The sequence below is a fragment of the Acomys minous genome (genome assembly GCF_964271855.1).
Source record: "Acomys minous genome assembly, chromosome: 7".
Classification (NCBI taxonomy): domain Eukaryota; kingdom Metazoa; phylum Chordata; class Mammalia; order Rodentia; family Muridae; genus Acomys; species Acomys minous.
The window spans coordinates 93,259,964-93,280,959 of record NC_140488.1 but is presented as its reverse complement, the minus strand read 5'-3'; the positions used below and the strand labels follow the sequence as shown (position 1 = coordinate 93,280,959).

Sequence of the window (20,996 nt, the reverse complement as noted above, 5' to 3'; positions counted from 1 at the left end):
ACCTGTTAAAAATAACAAAAATAGAAACATATAGCAAATATAAAAGTAGCTCAAAGTCTAGAAAAATAGTGATTGAGCAAAGAAAAGCCTCAGAGAAAATTGAGAGAGGAAAAAGAATTTGCTATGTAGAAGGGAAATATAGGTAGGGTTTTTGTATCGCAAGATGTAAATGCTGAATTTACTTTGAATGCTGATGTATTTTTCTTAAGACATGGTATGTTTGGAATGTGTGAATGAGAAAGTAACTAGTTTCTACATTGAGGTAGCCCTGTGGTAGTGGTTCTGGTTACGTTTTTTGTTTGTTTAGTTAGTTGGTTGGTTGGTTGGGTTTTCTTTTCTTTTGTTCTTTTGTGGTGATAGAGATTATACCCAAGGCCTCTTTCATATGTATTTAGTCCACAATCCTGTATGTAATAACAGGAGTATACTTGTACATCACTATGTGCTTTAAGTAACTTTCAGTTACTCTGCATATTCTACTTTCTTCTTACTTTTCATAATATATTGTGACCCTGTAGATGATCCCTAACTTAGGATGACTAAATTTGCAAGTTTGAGCATTAATGAGAAATTATACTTTAAATGATACATTTTAATAATCTCCTAGTCTGGCAATGTGTGATAAAATATTCTTATGGTATTAGGAAGTGGCAGTTGTGAGCAAGGTAGAAAACAACTGCTGTTCCAGTGTGGTAGTGTACTTCCTTCTTTTGGATACTGTGTTTATGTTTTCAGAACTGCTTATGTTTGCAAAATGCCTATCTGTGTCTCATATCCATATACTTTCTGATTTTTACTTTGAATAGTTTCCAATAAATGATATAAGATTTTATCTTGTAATGGTGTAGTGGTTCAGAAGGAAAGACTCTTTGTTTTAAGAAAATCTACAGAAAATAGCTAAATAATTAATTGCCAAAAATTTTTAGTGTTCTAGTCCAACATTAGTGGTTGTTTTAAATTAAAGCATCCTTTTGAAGAAATACACTATTTTCTGATTATAGGAAACTCTTCTATGTGTAAATCTTCACTTATGTGGAAACATTTTTGAAATTTTTAATGCTTTTATTTATTATCTGATAATTTTTATACATTTCTATTATGTTCATATTCTTTCCCCTCCCTTAACACTTCCTCCACCTCTCCATGCTCTGCTCTTAATGTTCATATTCTCTTTTAAACAAACATGAAAAACATTTAAAAGTGAGAGTCTGCTTTGTGTCAGCTGACTATTTCTGAATGTGTAGCCTGCCTTTGTGTGTCATCTAATCAGTGTTACTCCATTGAAGAAAATGGTTTTTTTTCCTTTTTGCAACAGCTATCAATTCTTGGATAAGGCTGCGATCTGAACTCATGTCCCCTCCTCCATGCTGGGATTTTGTCAGACTAGAGGCTGTACAAGACATGTGCATTCATCTGTGAATTCCTTTGTGCATCTGCTCTGTTGTGTTTTCAAAATGTGTTTGGTTGAAGTCCTTTTCCAGTTCAAGTTTAACTCTTTCTGCCTGTTCTTCCACATAGAGCCCTGATCCATGAGGGGAGGGATACAACACAGTCATCCCATTTATGGTTGAGCACTGCAGTCTCTTGCTCAGTGAATCTTGTCCACCTATGGGTCACTGTCTTAATTACCGCCCACTGTAAAGAGATTCCGTGATGATGCTTGAGTGATGCTCTGAACAATGAGTATAGCAATCTGTCATAGGAGTCATTTTATTTCTATGTTCACTCAGCAGAATCACACTAGTAAGATTTCCCCTAAGGCTTTGGACTTATCCAATCTTAGATTCTTGGCCTGATTAACAGTGTCAAGTATGGGATCCATCTAATGGAGTGGGCATTAAATCAAGTCAAAGAGTGCTTTGCTACTCCCATATTTGTGCTATTTTTGCACCATAATATTTTGCAGAAAGGTTGATTTTGTACATCACACTGTTAGTATATGTGTCAGATTGATGATTTAGTTGCTCCTCTAGTAGTGTGTGTAGCTCCATTTGGCACTAAAAAACATAGCCAGTAAGAATGAAGCTTCTACTTCAGAACTAGCTAGGTGTTTTTCCATGTTCTGTGGCATAGCTTTGTGGTGCATTCCACAAATTAAAATTACATTGAGATTTCATTGTCAATTTTTAGTGGGCAGTAGCATTACCAGTGCCCTGTAGTTTTTAAGGGAGGGGTCTGTGGAACACTTTTGACCTTTTTTTTGAGACAGGGTTTCTCTGTGTAGCTTTGGCTGTCCTGGACTGGCTTACTTGGTCATGCTGTCCTCAAACTAACAGAGATTCAATGGCCTGTGCCTCCCTGAGTGCTAGGTTATAGGCATGTGCTACTGCACCCAGTTTTACAACTAGTTTTAATTAGGTAACAGTTGGTGCCTATTTGGAGAGGGCAAGAGTCCCTTTATTACATGGTCACTCTGGTGTAACTTTAATGAATACCTGTTTCAGTAGGCTTCCATATGTCCCTTCTGAAGGCTTTCTTTGTGTAGTATCCCTCTCCACAATTCCACCTCTATTCAATCCAATCCCCTACCCTATTTTAGAACATGTAATTTTTGTTGTAGTGCTATATGTTCCATCTTTATAAGTATGCCTATGGGCATTCAGTTTGTTGCAGGTTCTTTTCCTTCTTCATAGATGGACTAGGAAAGTTGTGATGCTCCCTAAAAGAGAAGATGTGTGACACTAAAAGTCCTTGTCTGTCCTGCCACACTCACAGTCTTCATTCATGACTATATCACCTCCTCATTTCTGCCTGGGTCCAGTGGTCACTTGCCTTTTTAATTTTACTTACTGGTTTTCTTTGCCTAGCTCTTTATTCAGTTGTATTTTCTATCTAAGTTACAGAGTTTCTCATTCTATCTACGAACAGACTTTCTGAATTTATTTTTCTGTAAATTTGAATCAAACTGGAGGTCATTAATCATCTCTAAACTAGACTTTTGAGTTCTTTATCCTGTATTTTTGCTACGTTTTATTTTGGGACTTGGTTTTTTGAGTTACAAGCTTAGAAACATTTTAAATTTATGTGTATCTATGTCTGCATGTGTATCTTTTTGCACATACATGCAGGTGAACCCAGAGAACAGAAGAAGGTGTTAACATTTATGGAGCTGGAATTACAGGTAGTAGTGCTTCGCTTGGTGTAGCTAGAAAGGAAGCAACAAGTACTCTTATCTTCTGAACCACTGCCTCAGCCCGAAGCATGGTTTTAAGATGGTATAATGGAAATAACTCGAGTCATTCTGAAAGACAGCTTTATTCTATTTTCATATAAATGGGCTGTTGAATGCTTTGCTGAATGGAGAAGAGAGAGATGTAGGAAGGAATTTGACCATAACAAAACACTGTAGGAAACTACTTACAAATCAATCATAACATCAACTTTCTGTTCTGATTACCCTGATGTTACAGAGAGTGGACCATATCCATCCCATGTAGCTATATGTATGATAAAGTTGACTGTTATGTTCTTTGATCTGTTTTGTTAAAAAGCAATCAAGGAAGAACATGTGAAAGAGGCCTGTGTAACCATCAGAATGCTTACTGTCTAGCTCTCTGCAATATGGGATTGATACTCTTTATTCTGTTGCTTCTGACTATAGAGAGTTGACAAACATCTTAGAGGTGAGAGTTGACTCATGCTCAGAAGTGAGGAAGGAAGGGGTACTTCATTTAGAGGTATTGATGAAGATGGACAGTTGGGTGCATGTTGCATCAGGAGTAGAGTAAAGCCAGAAGAAACCTAATGGATTAGATGAAAATGGAGGGAGCTGTGGCTAAACTTTGTAACGAGTGTGTAAGATATGATCAGTTGATCTGAAACTAAACATAGCAAGTAAGGAAATTGAAAGTGGACAGGACACTTTTGTCTTGGAGATAGAAGAATTCCAGAAATTGTCAAGAATATCCATATCAAGGTGTCAGCTGGAATGTTTAGTGAAGAGGCATCAGTGGTGTAGTCCTGGTCAAAATTTTGTAAATGATGACAGGGGGACTATAAAAGAAAAAAAAAGGAAATGGGAGAAACATTACTAGAGATCTTTAAATTGGGATTTTTTTAAGTGGATGGTAAGGTTGTTGTTTAGAATGAAATATGAAGGTGGGTCTGTGGCCGCACACCTGTAACCACAGTACCCCTGGAGTCAGAGGCATGCGAATTCTGTGTGTTGGAGGCCATCATGGTGTACAAAGTGTGTCCAGGAAATCTACACAGAGAAACCCTGTCTTGGAAAATAATGAAATATGAAGAGTCTGGTGTACATAGGTGAAGTTATTTGCAAATGAGGTATAGAGTTTTGGCAGCAGTCAGATGATCTTATATTTGTCGTGGTAGCTTAGTATAGATTGCATCCTTTTTGGTGAGTTGCAAAGAATAGACATATTTGTTGTCAATTGCCCCCTTTATGAATACTTTTGAGCACAAAATAAAATTATAAAATATTTTAAGTTCTGAAATAAAACTCTCAAAATGCGAGTAGTCTTTGAACACAAATCTATTAGGGTATGGGCATGTACATGGTTGTTTGTTTCTCACCGCTCCCTATAAGTAAATTTTATTTAGAATTGATACTTTTTACTATATAAAATCATTTTTATCTGGTAACAAAATTGTGAAGGGGTTGATACTGGAATGTGTCTTTTAAAACTGTGAACATCGACACAAAGAGCATGACAGGTCTTCTTCACAGAAAGCATTGAACTTGTCTAAATGGGATAGTAGGCAACTGAAAGCTGTGCATCATGTGAACATGATGGTAGCCTTTCATGACAGCATAAGAAGAGATATTTAATTATAAGAAGTTTCATTTGATGTGAATACCTGAGCACAAAATGTTTTAGACTTAAATTTACACCATTTTAATTTTTTACTTTTCATTTTATACCTCAACTAAGCTGGGAGAAACCTGAGAGGCAGAGAATTGCCCAAACCTGGCCAAGGTGAAGCCAGACCGGGGAGAAGTGTTGAAACAGCCCCAGGTGATTTTTTTCTGTGTTGACTAGCAAGATAATTTCTCTATGTGGAAATCAATTATAACAGCAACTTTCTGTTGTGATTACTCTGATGTTACAGAGAGTGGACCATATCCATCCCTTGTAGCTACATGGTAAAGTTGAAGGTTATGTTCTTTGATCTGTTTTGTTAAAAGCAATCAAAGAAGAACGTGTGAAAGAGGCCTGTGTAACCATCAGAATGCTTACTGTCTAGCTCTCTGCAATATGGGATTGATACTCTTTATTCTGTTGCTTCTGACTATAGAGAGTTGACAAACATCTTAGAGGTGAGAGTTGACTCATGCTCAGAAGTGAGGAAGGAAGGGTCCTTCATTTAGAGGTATTGATGAAGATGGACAGTTGGGTGCATGTTGCATCAGGAGTAGAGTAAAGTAAAGCCAGAAGAAACCTAATGGATTAGATGAAAATGGAGGGAGCTGTGGCTAAACTTTGTAACGAGTGTGTATGATATGATCAGTTGATCTGAAACTAAACATAGCAAGTAAGGAAATTGAAAGTGGACAAAGACACTTTTGTCTTGGAGATAGAAGAATTCCAGAAATTGTCAAGAATGTCCATATCAAGGTGTCAGCTGGAATGTTTAGTGAAGAGGCATCAGTGGTGTAGTCCTGGTCAAAATCTTGTAAATGGTGACAGGGGGACTATGAAAGAAAAAAAAAAGAAATGGGAGAGACATTACTAGAGACCCCTAAATTGGGATTTTTTAAAGTGGATGGTAAGGTTGTTGTTAAGAGTGACATATGAAGGTGGGTGTGTGGCCGCACACCTGTAACCCCAGTACCCCTGGAGTCAGAGGCAGGCATATCCTGTATGTTGGACGCCATCATGGTGTACAAAGTGTGTCCAGGAAATCTACACAGAGAAACCCTGTCTTGGAAAATAATGAAATATGAAGAGTCTGGTGTACATAGGTGAAGTTATTTGCAAATGAGGTATAGAGTTTTGGCAGCAGTCAGATGATCTTATATTTGTCCTGGTAGCTTAGTATAGATTGCATCCTTTTTGGTGAGTTGCAAAGAAAATGACATATTTGTTGTCAATTGCCCCGTTATGAATACTTTTGAGCACAAAATAAAATTATAAAATATTTTAAGTTCTGAAATAAAACTCTCAAAATGCGAGTAGTCTTTGAACACAAGTCTATTAGGGTATGGGCATGTACATGGTTGTTTGTTTCTCATCTCTCCCTATAAGTAAATTTTATTTAGAATTGATACTTTTTAACTATATAAAATCATTTTTATCTGGTAACAAAATTGTGAAGGGGTTGATACTGGAATGTGTCTTTTAAACCTGTGAACATCGACACAAATGGCATGACAGGTCTTCTTCACACAGAGCATTGAACTTGTCTAAATGGGATAGTAGGCAACTGAAAGCTGTGTATCGTGTGAACATGGTGGTAGCCTTTCATGACAGCATAAGAAGAGATATTTAATTATAAGAAGTTTCATTTGATGTGAATACCTGAGCACAAAATGTTTTAGACTTAAATTTACACCATTTTAATTTTTTACTTTTCATTTATACCTCAACAAAGCTGGGAGAAACCCGAGAGGCAGAGGATTGCCCAAACCTGGCCAAGGTGAAGCCAGACCAGGGGGAAATGTTGAAGCAGACCCAGGTGATTGTTTTGCTGTGTTGACTAGCAAGATAATTTCTCTATGTGGAAATCAACTATAACAGCAACTTTCTGTTGTGATTACCCTGATGTTACAGAGAGTGGACCATATCCATCCCATGTAGCTATATGATAAAGTTGACTGTTATATTCTTTGATCTGTTTTGTTAAAAGCAATCAAGGAAGAACATGTGAAAGAGGCCTGTGTTAACCATCAGAATGCTTACTGTCTAGCTCTCGCAACATGGGATTGATACTCTTTATTCTGTTGCTTCTGACTATAGAGAGTTGACAAACATCTTAGAGGTGAGAGTTGACTCATGCTCAGAAGTGAGGAAGGAAGGGGTCCTTCATTTAGAGGTATTGATGAAGATGGACAGTGGGTGCATGTTGCATCAGGAGTAGAGTAAAGCCAGAAGAAACCTAATGGATTAGATGAAAATGGAGGGAGCTGTAGCTAAACTTTGTAACGAGTGTGTAAAATATGATCAGTTGATCTGAAACTAAACATAGCAAGTAAGGAAATTGAAAGTGGACAAAGACACTTTTGTCTTGGAGATAGAAGAATTCCAGAAATTGTCAAGAATGTCCATATCAAGGTGTCAGCTGGAATGTTTAGTGAAGAGGCATCAGTGGTGTAGTCCTGGTCAAAATCTTGTAAATGATGACAGGGGAACTATGAAAGAAAAAAAAAAGGAAATGGGAGAAACATTACTAGAGACCTTTAAATTGGGATTTTTTTAAGTGGATGGTAAGGTTGTTGTTTAGAATGAAATATGAAGGTGGGTGTGTGGCCGCACACCTGTAACCCCAGTACCCATGGAGTCAGAGGCATGCGAATCCTGTGTCTTGGAGGCCAGTATGGTATACAAAGTGTGTCCAGGAAATCTACACAGAGAAACCCTGTCTTGGAAAATAATGAAATATGAAGGATCTGGTGTACATAGGTGAAGTTATTTGCAAATGAGGTATAGAGTTTTGGCAACAGTGAGATGATCTTATATTTGTCCTGGTAGCTTAGTATAGATTGCATCCTTTTTGGTGAGTTGCAAAGAAAATGACATATTTGTTGTCAATTGCCCCGTTATGAATACTTTTGAGCACAAAATAAAATTATAAAATATTTTAAGTTCTGAAATAAAACTCTCAAAATGCGAGTAGTCTTTGAACACAAGTCTATTAGGGTATGGGCATGTACATGGTTGTTTGTTTCTCATCTCTCCCTATAAGTAAATTTTATTTAGAATTGATACTTTTTAACTATATAAAATCACTTTTATCTGGTAACAAAATTGTGAAGGGGTTGATACTGGAATGTGTCTTTTAAACCTGTGAACATCGACACAAATGACATGACTGGTCTTCTTTATACAGAGCATTGAACTTGTCCAAATGGGATAGTAGGCAACTGAAAGCTGTGTATCGTGTGAACATGATGGTAGCCTTTCATGACAGCATAAGAAGAGATATTTAATTATAAGAAGTTTCATTTGATGTCCATACCTGAGCACAAAATGTTTTAGACTTAAATTTACACCATTTTAATTTTTTACTTTTCATTTATACCTCAACAAAGCTGGGAGAAACCCGAGAGGCAGAGGATTGCCCAAACCTGGCCAAGGTGAAGCCAGACCAGGGGGAAATATTGAAGCAGACCCAGGTGATTGTTTTGCTGTGTTGACTAGCAAGATAATTTCTCTATGTTGAAATCAAGTATAACAGCAACTTTCTGTTGTGATTACCCTGATGTTACAGAGAGTGGACCATATCCATCCCATGTAGCTATATGATAAAGTTGACTGTTATGTTCTTTGATCTGTTTTGTTAAAAGCAATCAAAGAAGAACGTGTGAAAGAGGCCTGTGTAACCATCAGAATGCTTACTGTCTAGCTCTCGCAATATGGGATTGATACTCTTTATTCTGTTGCTTCTGACTATAGAGAGTTGACAAACATCTTAGAGGTGAGAGTTGACTCATGCTCAGAAGTGAGGAAGGAAGGGTCCTTCATTTAGAGGTATTGATGAAGATGGACAGTTGGGTGCATGTTGCATCAGGAGTAGAGTAAAGCCAGAAGAAACCTAATGGATTAGATGAAAATGGAGGGAGCTGTGGCTAAACTTTGTAATGAGTGTGTATGATATGATCAGTTGATCTGAAACTAAACATAGCAAGTAAGGAAATTGAAAGTGGACAAAGACACTTTTGTCTTGGAGATAGAAGAATTCCAGAAATTGTCAAGAATGTCCATATCAAGGTGTCAGCTGGAATGTTTAGTGAAGAGGCATCAGTGGTGTAGTCCTGGTCAAAATCTTGTAAATGGTGACAGGGGGACTATGAAAGAAAAAAAAAAAGAAATGGGAGAAACATTACTAGAGAACTTTAAATTGAGATTTTTGAAAATGGAGGGTAAGGTTGCTGTTTGTGTGTGGCCCCTCACCTGTACTCCCAGTACCCTTGGAGTCACAGGCGTGCGATTCCTGTGTGTTGGAGGCCATCATGGTGTACAAAGTGTGTCCAGGACATCTACACAGAGAAACCCTGTCTTGGAAAATAATGAAATATGAAGAGTCTGGTGTACATAGGTGAAGTTATTTGCAAATGAGGTATAGAGTTTTGGCAGCAGTCAGATGATCTAATATTTGTCGTGGTAGCTTAGTATAGATTGCATCCTTTTTGATGAGTTGCAAAGAATATGACATATTTGTTGTCACTTGCCCTGTTTATGAATACCTTTGAGCACAAAATAAAATTATAAAATATTTTAAGTTCTGAAATAAAACTCTCAAAATGCGAGTAGTCTTTGAACACAGGTCTATTAGGGTATGGGCATGTACATGGTTGTTTGTTTCTCATCTCTCCCTGTAAGTAATTTTTATTTAGAATTGGTACTTTTTACTATGTAAAGTCATTTTTATGTGGTAATAAATTTGTGAAGGGGTTGATACTGGAATGTGTCTTATAAAACTGTGAACATTGACACCAACAGCATGACAGGTCTTCTTCACACAAAGCATTGAACTTGTCTAAATGGGTTAGTAGGCAACTGAAAGCTGTGTGTCATGTGAACATGATGGTAGCCTTTTCATGACAGCGTAAGAAGGTTTATTTAATTATAAGAGGTTTCATTTGACGTCCATATCTGAGCATAAAATGTTTTAGTTTTAAATGTACACCATTTTAATTTTTTACTTTTTATTTTTTACCTCAACAAAGCTGCGAAAAACCCGAGAGGCAGAGGATTGCCCAAACCTGGCCAAGGTGAAGCCAGACCAGGGAGAAGTGTTGAAACAGCCCCAGGTGTTCGTTTTTCTGTGTTGACTAGCAGGGTAATTTCTGTATGTTGAACAATGGTGTAGTGTCTCAGAAAAAAAGACTTTTCTGTTTTAAGCAACAAATGCACAAAGTAGCCTAATGATGAAATGCTGGAACTTTTCAATGTGCTACTTCAGCAGTGATGTTTGTTCTATTAGAAGTCCCCTTTTGGAAGAATTAGACCATTGCCTTCATTTTAGAGAACAAGACTTTTTCTTGATTACATGAAATTGTAGTATTGGTAAAATTTGTATTTGTAGCACCTTTGGTTAAAATTTTTTCTCTGTAACGCTGTTATTCTTTGAAAATTTTATGCAATTTATTTTAATCACATTTCCCCCCTCCCCTAACTCCTCTCAATTGTCTTCTACCACCCTATCCACTAAACTTCATGTTGTTTCTCTCCCTTAATAAAGGAGAAACACAAAAAAGTGAGAGTCTAACTTGTGTTCGTCAACTATCCTTGAACATATGGCTTGCTTTGGAGTGTGTGTGTGTGTGTGTGATATACCCCATTGTTACTCCATTGAAGAAAACTGATTTTCCCTTTCCCAGAAGCTATCAGTTGTGAATCAATTTGGGAAGACTGGGACACTCTGTCCAATTTCCCTTATGCATGCTAAGAATTTGTCAGATTTGAGCTTGTACTAGTCCTGTGCAGTCTGTTTCAGTCTTTCTGATGTTTTAAGTTTGTCTGCTTTGTTTCAAAAAAAATGTCTGGTTGAAATTCTTTCCCTCCTCTGTCTATAATCATTCTGCCTCATCTTTCACATAAATCTCTGTGCCTTGAGGGGAGGGAACAGTGTTATACAATGGCATCCCATTTAGGGTACATCAATCTAAAATCCCTCACTCTCTATATGTTGTACAGTTATTGCTCCCTGAGTTAATTTACTGTCCACTCCAATAAACTTCTCAGAATAGGATAAACATTATTGTGATCAATGTGTATAATTTGTGTTAAGTGTAGATTCATTACTGTGCCCATTTAGCAGAATCAAATTAATGGGATTTTCACAAAGTCTTATGATCTTATTCACATTAACAGTGTCAGATATGGGTTCCGTCTCATGGAGTGGGCCCTAATTCCAATGTTAAAATGGCTGGTTTTTCCAATAGAGAGTGTAACTATTGCATTGGTGAATGTTGCCAGCAATTTGATGTTGTACGTCACAGGATTAATAGATGAATCAGACCGATGATTACTTTTTTCTCTGTCGATGTGTATAGCAACTTTTAGCACTACAATTCCTATCCAGTAGTGCTGAAGCTTCCATTTGAGGAGCATTTCTCTATGCAACAGGACAAAAGGATGTGGTTTATTCAGGTTAAAAGTATCTTGAGATTCTTGACATCAAGTTGATGATGATAATTAAGTACTTTGGCTTTGGTTTGTAGTGTTAGGAATGGATTTTCTGCCATATCTTTCTTTAGCCCTCCAAAAAATTTAACCCAATTCCTGTGTTAAGGGAAATTTTGGGTCATATGTGCTGCTTAATTGAGCTCTGTTCTATCTATTAAATGATCACTCTGCTTAAAATTTTTTCTATGTGTCTATGAATATGTCTATATTTCAGGAACTTTCTACTACAGTTAAGCTTCCATGTTCTTTGGAAAGGCTTTGCCTGTCATGTACTCCTTCCCACCTTCCTACCTCTAACCTTCAATTCTATCTCTCATCCTCTTTAATCCATTTTTTTTGTTTGGCTCACAGGATTAGTCTTTATACATATGCCTGTGGCCATTCAGTTTGCTGCAGATTCTCTTCATTACTCATAGCTGTGATTCCTCCTGAAGGAGATGAGACGGGACACTTGCAGTGCCTGTCTGGCCTTCCATACTCACCATCTTCAAGCCTGTATCTTCTCCTCCTCCCAGCCTGGGACCTATGGTCTATTAAGTTTTAAAGTTTGATTTATTGGCTTTTATTTGCATTGATATTTTGTTCAGACTCACTCTGTTCTGTTTTCTATGCAAGTTGCTAAGTCTCTCATCCTTACTGAACTGACTACCTGAATTTATCTGTTCATTTGAATCCAATAGGAGGTTATTCATCATCCTTAAAAACAGACTCTTGAAGTGTTTTTGTTTGGTTTGGTTTGGTTTGGATTGGTTTGGTTGTTGTTTTGGTTTGGTTTTTGGTTTTTCAAGACAGGATTTCTTTGTGTAACAGCCTGACTATCCTGGTACTCACTCTGTAGAACAGTTTGGCTGAAAACTTGGAGATCCTGCCTCTGCCTCTGCTTCCCAATAGCTGAGATTAAAGGCTGGAGCCACCAATACACCTTGCTAGACTATTGAATTTTTTATCCCAAATTTTTCTCATTTCAGTATGGAGGAGTTAGAGACTTTAAAAACGATTTATTTTAATCATCTGTATGCATATACGATTTTACACTTATATGCAGGTATCTCTAGAGAACAGAGCAGGACATTAGGTCCTATGCAGCTGGAATTAAAAGGCATTTGGTAGCCACTTATTATAAGTGTTTGGAATGAACTCTGGTCCTTTGTAGCGGCAGCACCTTGTGCTTTTAAGATGCAATGAAGTGATTAAATTCATTCTCAAAGACAGACTTTATAGTCTTTATATGAAATAGAGGATTGAATGGTTTGCTGAATGGAGCAGAGAAATATGGAGGTAGAGACTGAAGCTGGAAAAAACCACTGTAGAATGAGAATATACTCATAAAATAAGTTACAAAGAGAGACTTCTTCAAGACTAGTGTAGGTGTTTTAGTGATTCTTACCTAGCCCATGTAGCTGTGACATAAGCATGGTTTTATATTCATTGGTTTTATTTCTAATTTTTATTTATTTCTAATAGCAAGCACACTAGTAAGTTTGGCAGGGACTATATGTAGCTTTGATAATGTTTACTCTTTACAAAACAAAATTGCTAACCTCTATCCTGTTTATTCTGACCAGAGGAAGTTGATGACAAATGACTTGGATGTGAGAGCTGACTCACTGCTCAGGAGTGTTGAAAGAAGGGATAATTCATTTAGAAGTATTTGTGGAGGAGTCACTTGAGTGCAAATTGTGTCAGAAGTAGAGCAAATACAGAAGGAACATAATAAATTGGGTGAAAGTAAAAGGAACTGTGACCAAACTTTACAGTGACTGGGTAAAATATGATCAATTGGTGTGAAACTATAGATAGCAAGTAAGGGATTTGTAGAGTTTTTAAAAAATAGAATTTAAGTGTGAAATGTAAGGCAGTTGGTTAAAATAAATGGCTAGAGTCAAGTGTTTATAAATGAATTAGTTGTTAAATGGGGCAGGGCAGGGGTAAAGTCATGGCCAAGAGTAAGTGATCTTATAGTTGCCCTGGTAGCTGAGTATAGACACTTCTTTTTCAGTAATTAACAAAAGTGGCATAAAAAGGCAGTAGAAAATGAGATATTTGCTATCACAAGTCCTGTTTATGCATATTACATGGTCTCTGTGTAATAAAGAAGCCAGAGACTGTCAACGCAAAACAAAGTGGTACAGATCAAAGCAGTTGAGCTTTGAACACAGATAATTTGTGTCTTTATGTTCTTTACCTGAAAATAACCTTTAGTTAAAATTAGTAATTTTCCTCCCTAAAGTTCATTTATCTAACAACTAAATTGTGACGTCATTGATACTTAAATCTCCGGTTTTGGTTGTGGTTTTTTGTTTTTTGGTTTTTTGTTTGTTTGTTTGTTTTTAGTGTGAACATACACTCAAATAAACCAAAATTTTCTGATTAGACTACCAGGATTCTATAAGCTTCATATCACATGACTGTAGTCTTTTATGTTATATGAAACTTTACTATTTATTATGCATAAAGGAGCATAATAAGTTCCAGCTGTAAATGTACAATATTTTTATTTTTCATTTCATATCTCAACAAAGCTGGGAAAAAACCCAAGGGCAGAGGATTCACCAAGTCTGGGAAGGATGAAGTCAGACCAGGGAAAGGTGTCCATATACTTCCAGGTAATTGTTTCTCTGTGTTGCTTTGCAACATGATTCCTGTACATTGGATAATAGTATAGTGTTTCAGAAGGAAAGACTCTCTTCCATTTATAGGAAACAAAAGCAAAATGTAGCTATTAACTATATACAGCCCATGTAGCATATGTGATAAGATTGGTTTTTATGTTTTATGGTTAGCTCTTTCTTTTATTAAAGCAATCAGACAATGAAATTATGTGAAAGAAACCATATGTAACCATCAGACTGTTTACTGTCTAGCTCTTTGCAGAACTAGTTTGCTAATCTTTATTCTATTGCTTCTTATTGGAGAAAGTAACTGAAAATGTGACCCAGTCAGGAGCTGACTCACACTGCTCAGGACTGATAAAGGGATACTTCATTTAGAAGTATTGGTGAAGGTAGACAGTTGAGTGCAAGTTGGATCAGGTGTAGAAAAAAGAAACAGAAGAAACCTAATGGATTGGATAAAGATGGAACTATGGGTAAACTTTGCAATGAGAGTGTAAAACATGATCATTTGGTCTGAAACCAAAGATAACAAGTAAGGGAGTTGAAGGTAGAGAAAGAGACACTTTAGTCTTGGAGAGATCCAGCAATTGCCAAGAATTACCTTTTCAGGGCATTAGCTGGATTTTTTAGTGATGAGGTCAGTGTGATGGGGCAGCAGTGGTCTGGTCCTGGTCAGTATCCTGAAAGTGATGGCAGGAAGACAATGTAAGAAAAAGTAATGTAAGTAATATTACTAGAGCTTTTTCTTTAAAACTGGAAGCTTTGAACCTAGATGTAAGGTAGTTGTTAAAATTAAAGCTAAAGTCTGGTGTGTATATATGTATATATACACATTAGTTGTAAATGAGGGATAAAGTTATGGTATTGGTTAAATGATTTTACATTTGCCCTTGCAACTAAAGATGGACTATGTTGTTTTGGGGGAATAGTAGAAGTGGAATAAAAAGCCTGTAAAAAGATGAGGTTTTTGCTATCACAGGTCTTGTTTATATGTATGGTATGGTCTTTGGATAATGAAGAAGCAAAGCAGTAGACTGTTTCAACTTTAATAAATATAGTCCTACATTTTAGCGTTGTGTGTATGTATATATGTATGTGTGTATGTGTGTGTGTTTCATATCTCCATCTGCAAATCATTTTTAATTATAATTAGTAGCACTTGTTAGGTAAAATTCATTTTTTCTAATAACCTAATTTTGAAACCATCCATACTGATATTTATTTTTCACTATAAACAGTTAAAAATAACCAGTTGATTATCTTAATACAAAATTATACAATCATCTGAACTGAGCTACCAAGGCAACTGTGTATCACATGAGCATGATGGTAGCCTTTTCATGACAGCATTGGAGGTGGAGGTTCTGGGTTTTATGCTAAGAAGATTTACTATTTAGTATTCATAGAGGAACATAATGACTTCCAGCTGTAAATGTACATCATTTTTATTTTTATTTCATACCTCAACAAAGCTTGGAAAAAACCCAAAGGCAGAGGATTCACCAAATCTGGAAAAGATGAAGTCAGACCAGGGACAGGCCCCCAAACAGCTCAAGGTGGTATTTTTCTGTGTGGTTTGTGGTTGTGTGTGTGTGTGTGTGTGTGTGTGTGTGTGTGTGTGTGTGTGTGTGTGACCACTTACCCTTCTTCATGCTGAGATTTTGTGAGACGAGCTTATACAAGACATGTATATTTTGTTACAGTCTTTCTGAGTCCTTTGTATTCATCTGCTGTGTTTCTGAAAAGTCTTATATGGGAGAAGTCCTTTTCTGCCCCTGCTTAGAGTCGTTCTGCCTGCTTTTCCACATAGTTGCCTGAGCTTTGAGGGGTAAGGCTGTGAGACAGACATCACATTTAAGTTTGAGTGCTCTAAAGTCTCCACTCTCTGAAAGTTGTCCAGTTGTAGGTCTGTACTAAGGAAGCTTTTCTGATGATGTCTGAGTGATACAGTAGTCGGCAAGTATAGCTACATGCCATTAGGAGGTGTTTTATCGAGAGGTCTATTTAGAAGAATCTTGTTTATAGGTTTCTCCTTTAAAATGTGACTTACCTTGTCACAGGTTCTTCTCACTAACAGTGTCAGGTATGGTTCCATCTCATGGAATGGACCTTAAATTCAGTCAAAAAGTGTTTTATTACTCCATAACACTTGTGCTACTACTGTACCAGCATGCATATCTTAGAGAAGGGTGGTTCTTGTAGCTCACAGTGTTAATAGACCTCTCTTGGTGGTCATTTTTCTCCTGTAGTAGTGTTAATAACAGCTTCTAGCTAAATGAACCACAGTGAGTAGGACAGTTTTCAATGGGCGTGTGAATATATTTGTGGTATATTCAGGAAATTAAGATTAACTTAAGATTCTTGGTGTCACAGTGTACAGTGTAACCAATAACATTGGCAGTAGATTGTAGTGTTAGGAGTTAGATATGTGCGGTCCCTTTTGCCAAAAGAGTGGTTCTCAACTTGTGGGTTGCAGCCCCTTTCACAGGGGTCACATATCAGAATTACAATTTCTAGGCCTTGGCTGCAATCTTTAGTGATGCTGTCAGTGTGATGAGTCATCAGTGGTGGAGTTCTAGTCAAAATCCTGAAAATGATGATGGGAATATTATGTAATGAAAAGAAATGTGAATGATATTACTTGTCTTTTTATTTTTTAATTTAAAAAAATGCAAGTCTTAAACATGGAATGTAAGGTAGTTGTTAAGACTGAAATAAGAAGCTAGTTGTAAATAGGTGAATTAGATGTAAATGAGAGGGAAAGTTATAGTGGCAGTAAAAAGAAAGCTACATTGTTATAGTGAAAAAAGTTATGTCATTATATGGACAGTAAGAAAAGTGACAACTTCAGCCCTGGTAGCTTATGATAGACTGCTTCCTTTATGGTGAAAAGAAAAAGTAAAATGTCAAAGCTATGAAAAGTTTTTGATATTTGTTATCTCAAGTTAAATGTATAGATCTTATATTATCTTTGAGTATGGAAAAAGCAAAGCAGTAGACTGACTGCTCTTCAAATTTATGAAGTAAGAAACTCCAAGTAAACATAGTCGACATTTGAATACGTCAATGTCCTTCATCTCTCTCCCTCAAAGGCTTCTTTATTTAGAATTAGTGGACTTTACTATGTAAATTTCATTATTAATAAGGTTGTTTAGGTGTGGATACTAAAATATATCATTGGTTTCCTTATTTCTTTGCTGTGAACATAATCAATATGAACATTTTAATCAATCTTCACCTGCCAGGCTACTGGAAGGTGCATTTTGCGTGGGCATGTTATGAAGCTGCATATCACCTGCGCCTTTTTATGACAACACCATACTAGAGTGTATACATTATAATTAGAGCCTTTTTATATGGCATACCTACTCAACATCAACTGTTCCAGCTTTACGTGTGTATCATTTTGGCTTTTAATTTCATAACACAACAAAGCTGAGAAAAAAATGCAAGGGTAAAGCAGACAGCAAACCTGTGGAAGACCAGTCCACATGTTGGGAAGATGAAGGAGTGGGCTCAGGTTATTGCTTTGTTTTGATATTTATATTATTCACAAAATGATTGCTCTATGTTAAACAATGGTGTAATATTTTTAGAAGGAAAGACTTTTTCATTTTAAGAAAACAAATTTAAAAAGTAGCACACTGATAAATTGATAGAAATTTTCACTGTACTAACTCAAATTAACTGGTTATTCTAATAGGTTCATCATTTTTGAGATACATGCTTTCTTGATTATATACTGTTTAGGGTTTAAAACAAAGAAAGATATTTGAGCTTATAATTTAAATTTTACCTTTTCTTTCCCCTTTCCTCTCTCCAAACCCTACTGTATACCCTTCCTTCTTTTCAAATTGATGGCAACATTTTTTTACTAATTGCTACTAAATGCATACTTTGTATATGTATATACATATATATTCTGAACTATAACTTGTCCAGTCTGTACAATGTTAACTTGTATCTATGATTCAAGGGCTGGCCTTTTGGCACCAAACAACTAAGTTTTTCCTTGGGGAAGGCCACTTCTCCACTTTTCCACTTTTCCTCAGTTGCCTATAGTTCATTGTGTAGGGTTGATGCATCCTGGCCTTTTCTCTTTCTACTTTGGCATGTGACTAGTGAACACAACAGTTACCTGAAGTTGTAGCAACAAATGTTTAGAGAGTATTTGGAGACAGAGTTTCTCTGTAGCCTTGGCTATCCTGCATTCACTTGGTAGACTAAGCTGGTGTTGAACCTTGAACTGACAGTGATCCACCCCTCTGCCTCCCAAGTGCTGAGATTACTGACATGTGTCATCCAGCCTGGCAAAATGTATTGCTTCCTAATTATAGATATTTTCCTGTTATTACAGAAAGTTCTTTCTTTTTTAATAAGATTGTAATTTACTTTCAACTTTAATCCCCTCTTTTTTCTCCCTTCTAGTCTTTCCATATACCATTTCTTCTCTCCTAAAAATTCATGGCCTCATTTCTCACTAACTATTTCCATAAAATACATGTCTGTGTAAAGACATATATAGTACTAAATATAGATTTGGATATTTGGCACCAGACAGCCAGTTAGTACGGTCTTTTCTGAGGACGGCCAGCTCTACTGTCCCCAGCTTTCCTCAGTTCCTTGTATTTCTTTGTATAAAGTTTGGGTTTGATAGGCTTTTCTCTGTCAGGTTTACTTATGTATAGGTGCCATTTTCAGTTAATGTTTGGGCAGTCATGTTGGTGAGAATATATGGGTATCAGTTCTGATATTACTAGAACACAGAGGCTGATAGCAAACTCTGTCATCCTCTGGCTCATAGAATCTTTCTACCCCAGCATGGGCAGTAGTCTCTTATCTTTACTTTAGGTGCAGGAGTGTTCTGTAGATATACTAGACTTTATTAGACTCTGCGTTTTGATTGGTTGTGGTTTTCTGTAGAGGTTTCTTTCTACTGCAAAGAGAAGTTTTTAACATGAAGAGTGAAGACTATAATTGTCTGTGGGTATAAGACATACTGATATATTTTGTTGGGGATTATGCTGGCTTACTAAAATAGCAGTTGTAAACTCTCCCCCAGTGATGTTTACTTCATTCACACTGAGTTGTTAGCTAGGATTCCAGCACCAAGTATGCTCGCTCTCTCTCTTGTTGAGTCCAAATAAAGAGCTCTTGGTCATAAGAACTCAATGTATGAATGCTACTGATCTTTAAGGTTATCAGATATAAATGCTACTTAATGCTGTCTTAAGGTTATCAGGTCAGATTGGGGATTGTTACATATCATGTGAGCAGGATGGTATATTATTTTATGATAAGGCTATATTAGAGGGTATGCAGTCGTATTAGAAGTTTTATTATTTGGAAAGCATAGTGGATTAAACATAAAGTGCCATAGGTTTACATGTGTAACATTTTTGTTTTACATTTCATACCTCAATAAAGCTACCAGAAAACGTAAGCGTGAAACAGACCAGACTCTATCTTTTGAAGATAAAGAAACATGTCCAGGTGATCGGTTTGGTTTTTTATCTATATTATTCACAACATATTTTCTATGTATTCAATATTAATGTAACATTTTCAGTCAGAAAGACTTTTTTCTAAGAAAACAAATGCTAGAATGAGCACAATAATAAATTGGCAGAAAATTTCCCTGTTAAAGTGAATAGTATAATAAGTTTATCCTTTAGGAGAATTAGATTGTTTCCAGATTATAATTTAATTTTAACCCTTCTCCCTGCCCTTTTCTCCTTCCAAACTCTTTCATTTATCCTCTTATTTTCTCTGCCAAATTCATGGTTTCTTTCTGATTAATTGTTGATGCTTACATTTAAGATTATCCCATGTACATATATATCCCTAAATATGACCTTTTCAGTCTATATAATAATACCTGTATAATGTTTTCATGGATTAATTTTTGACTTCTCACAGTGAATTGGTGTGCTCTTCCCTGGAGATTCCCAACTCTCCCTTTCTGAGCTTTCCTCAGTTTTATATATTTCTTTGTGTAGGGTTGAGTCCTCACAGGCTTTTCTCTGTTCAGTTTGTATATATTTTGCTATTATTGTTCATCTCATGTTTGGGCAGTGATGCTAGTGAGATTTTATGTATGTTTCTGCTGATTTTACTAGGAGACATAGTCTTAGTGACAGCTCCCTGACTCTCTAGCTGTTAAGATCTTATTACTCCCTTGTTAGGCAGTGCAGCCTTGCCTTATGTACATGGGTGTTTTCTTGATGTATCCATTCTGATTGTGCTTTATGTTTGTATAATTTTTTATTTATATTACATACCTCAAAGAAAAAACAACCCTAAAGCTAAGAGAAAACCTAAGCATACAGCAGTCAACAAGCCTTGCAAAGACACTCTCTCTCTCTCTCTCTCTCTCTCTCTCTCTCTCTCTCTCTCTCTCTCTCTCTCTCTCTCTGTTGTTGTTTATTTTTATCATCCCTGTCTGTGACAATTAGATGTTTCCCTGTTGACTAGTGCAGATTACAATTGTCTTTTGGTATAAAGACAATGTTTATAGATTGTTGTTAGGGAGTATGCTGGTTTAGTAAACAAGTGGTTACAGATTGGCCTTCCAAACTCATACCATCCCTATACAGTTTGAGCTGGGTTTCCAGTACCAAGCATACTGTCCCTCTTGTTGAGTGAGGCTTAAGTCCAAGGAAAGAAGAGTTGGTTACTTCTAAGATATATGTGCCACTACTTCATGTTTAGAGTTATCGTGCCATACTTCCCATTTGTACACATCACAAGAACAATATGGTAACCTTTCTGTGACTGTATTAAAAACTTTGTTATTTATCATGCATATCAAAGCATATTGTGTTATAGCTTTAAATGTACATGTTTTTCATTTCATACTTCCACAAAGCTAAGAAAAAACCTAAGGGCAAAGGAGTCACGAAACCTTGGAAAGACCAAGCCATACCATTTGAATTTGAAGAAGCAGGTCCAGGTAATTACTTCACTGTGATTGTCTATATTACTTTACCAGATGATTCTTATATATTGAAAAATTATGTAATGATTTTAGACAGAAAGACGTTTTCAAAGAAAACAGTTACAAAAAATATCA

At 36.4% G+C, this 20,996-nt stretch overlaps 1 protein-coding gene across 1 annotated transcript in view; it reads left to right on the top strand.

Annotated features, from left to right (window-relative positions):
* The window catches only part of LOC311602283 (sex comb on midleg-like protein 2), a 72,398-nt gene that overhangs the window by 23,776 nt on the left and 27,626 nt on the right, over window positions 1-20,996 (top strand). Inside the window, exons 7-10 of the mRNA XM_084790156.1 lie at window positions 13,832-13,915; window positions 15,397-15,480; window positions 19,352-19,417; window positions 20,793-20,876. Of these exons, the coding sequence (XP_084646282.1) occupies window positions 13,832-13,915; window positions 15,397-15,480; window positions 19,352-19,417; window positions 20,793-20,876 (318 nt within the window). The remainder of the gene's footprint in view (window positions 1-13,831; window positions 13,916-15,396; window positions 15,481-19,351; window positions 19,418-20,792; window positions 20,877-20,996) is intronic.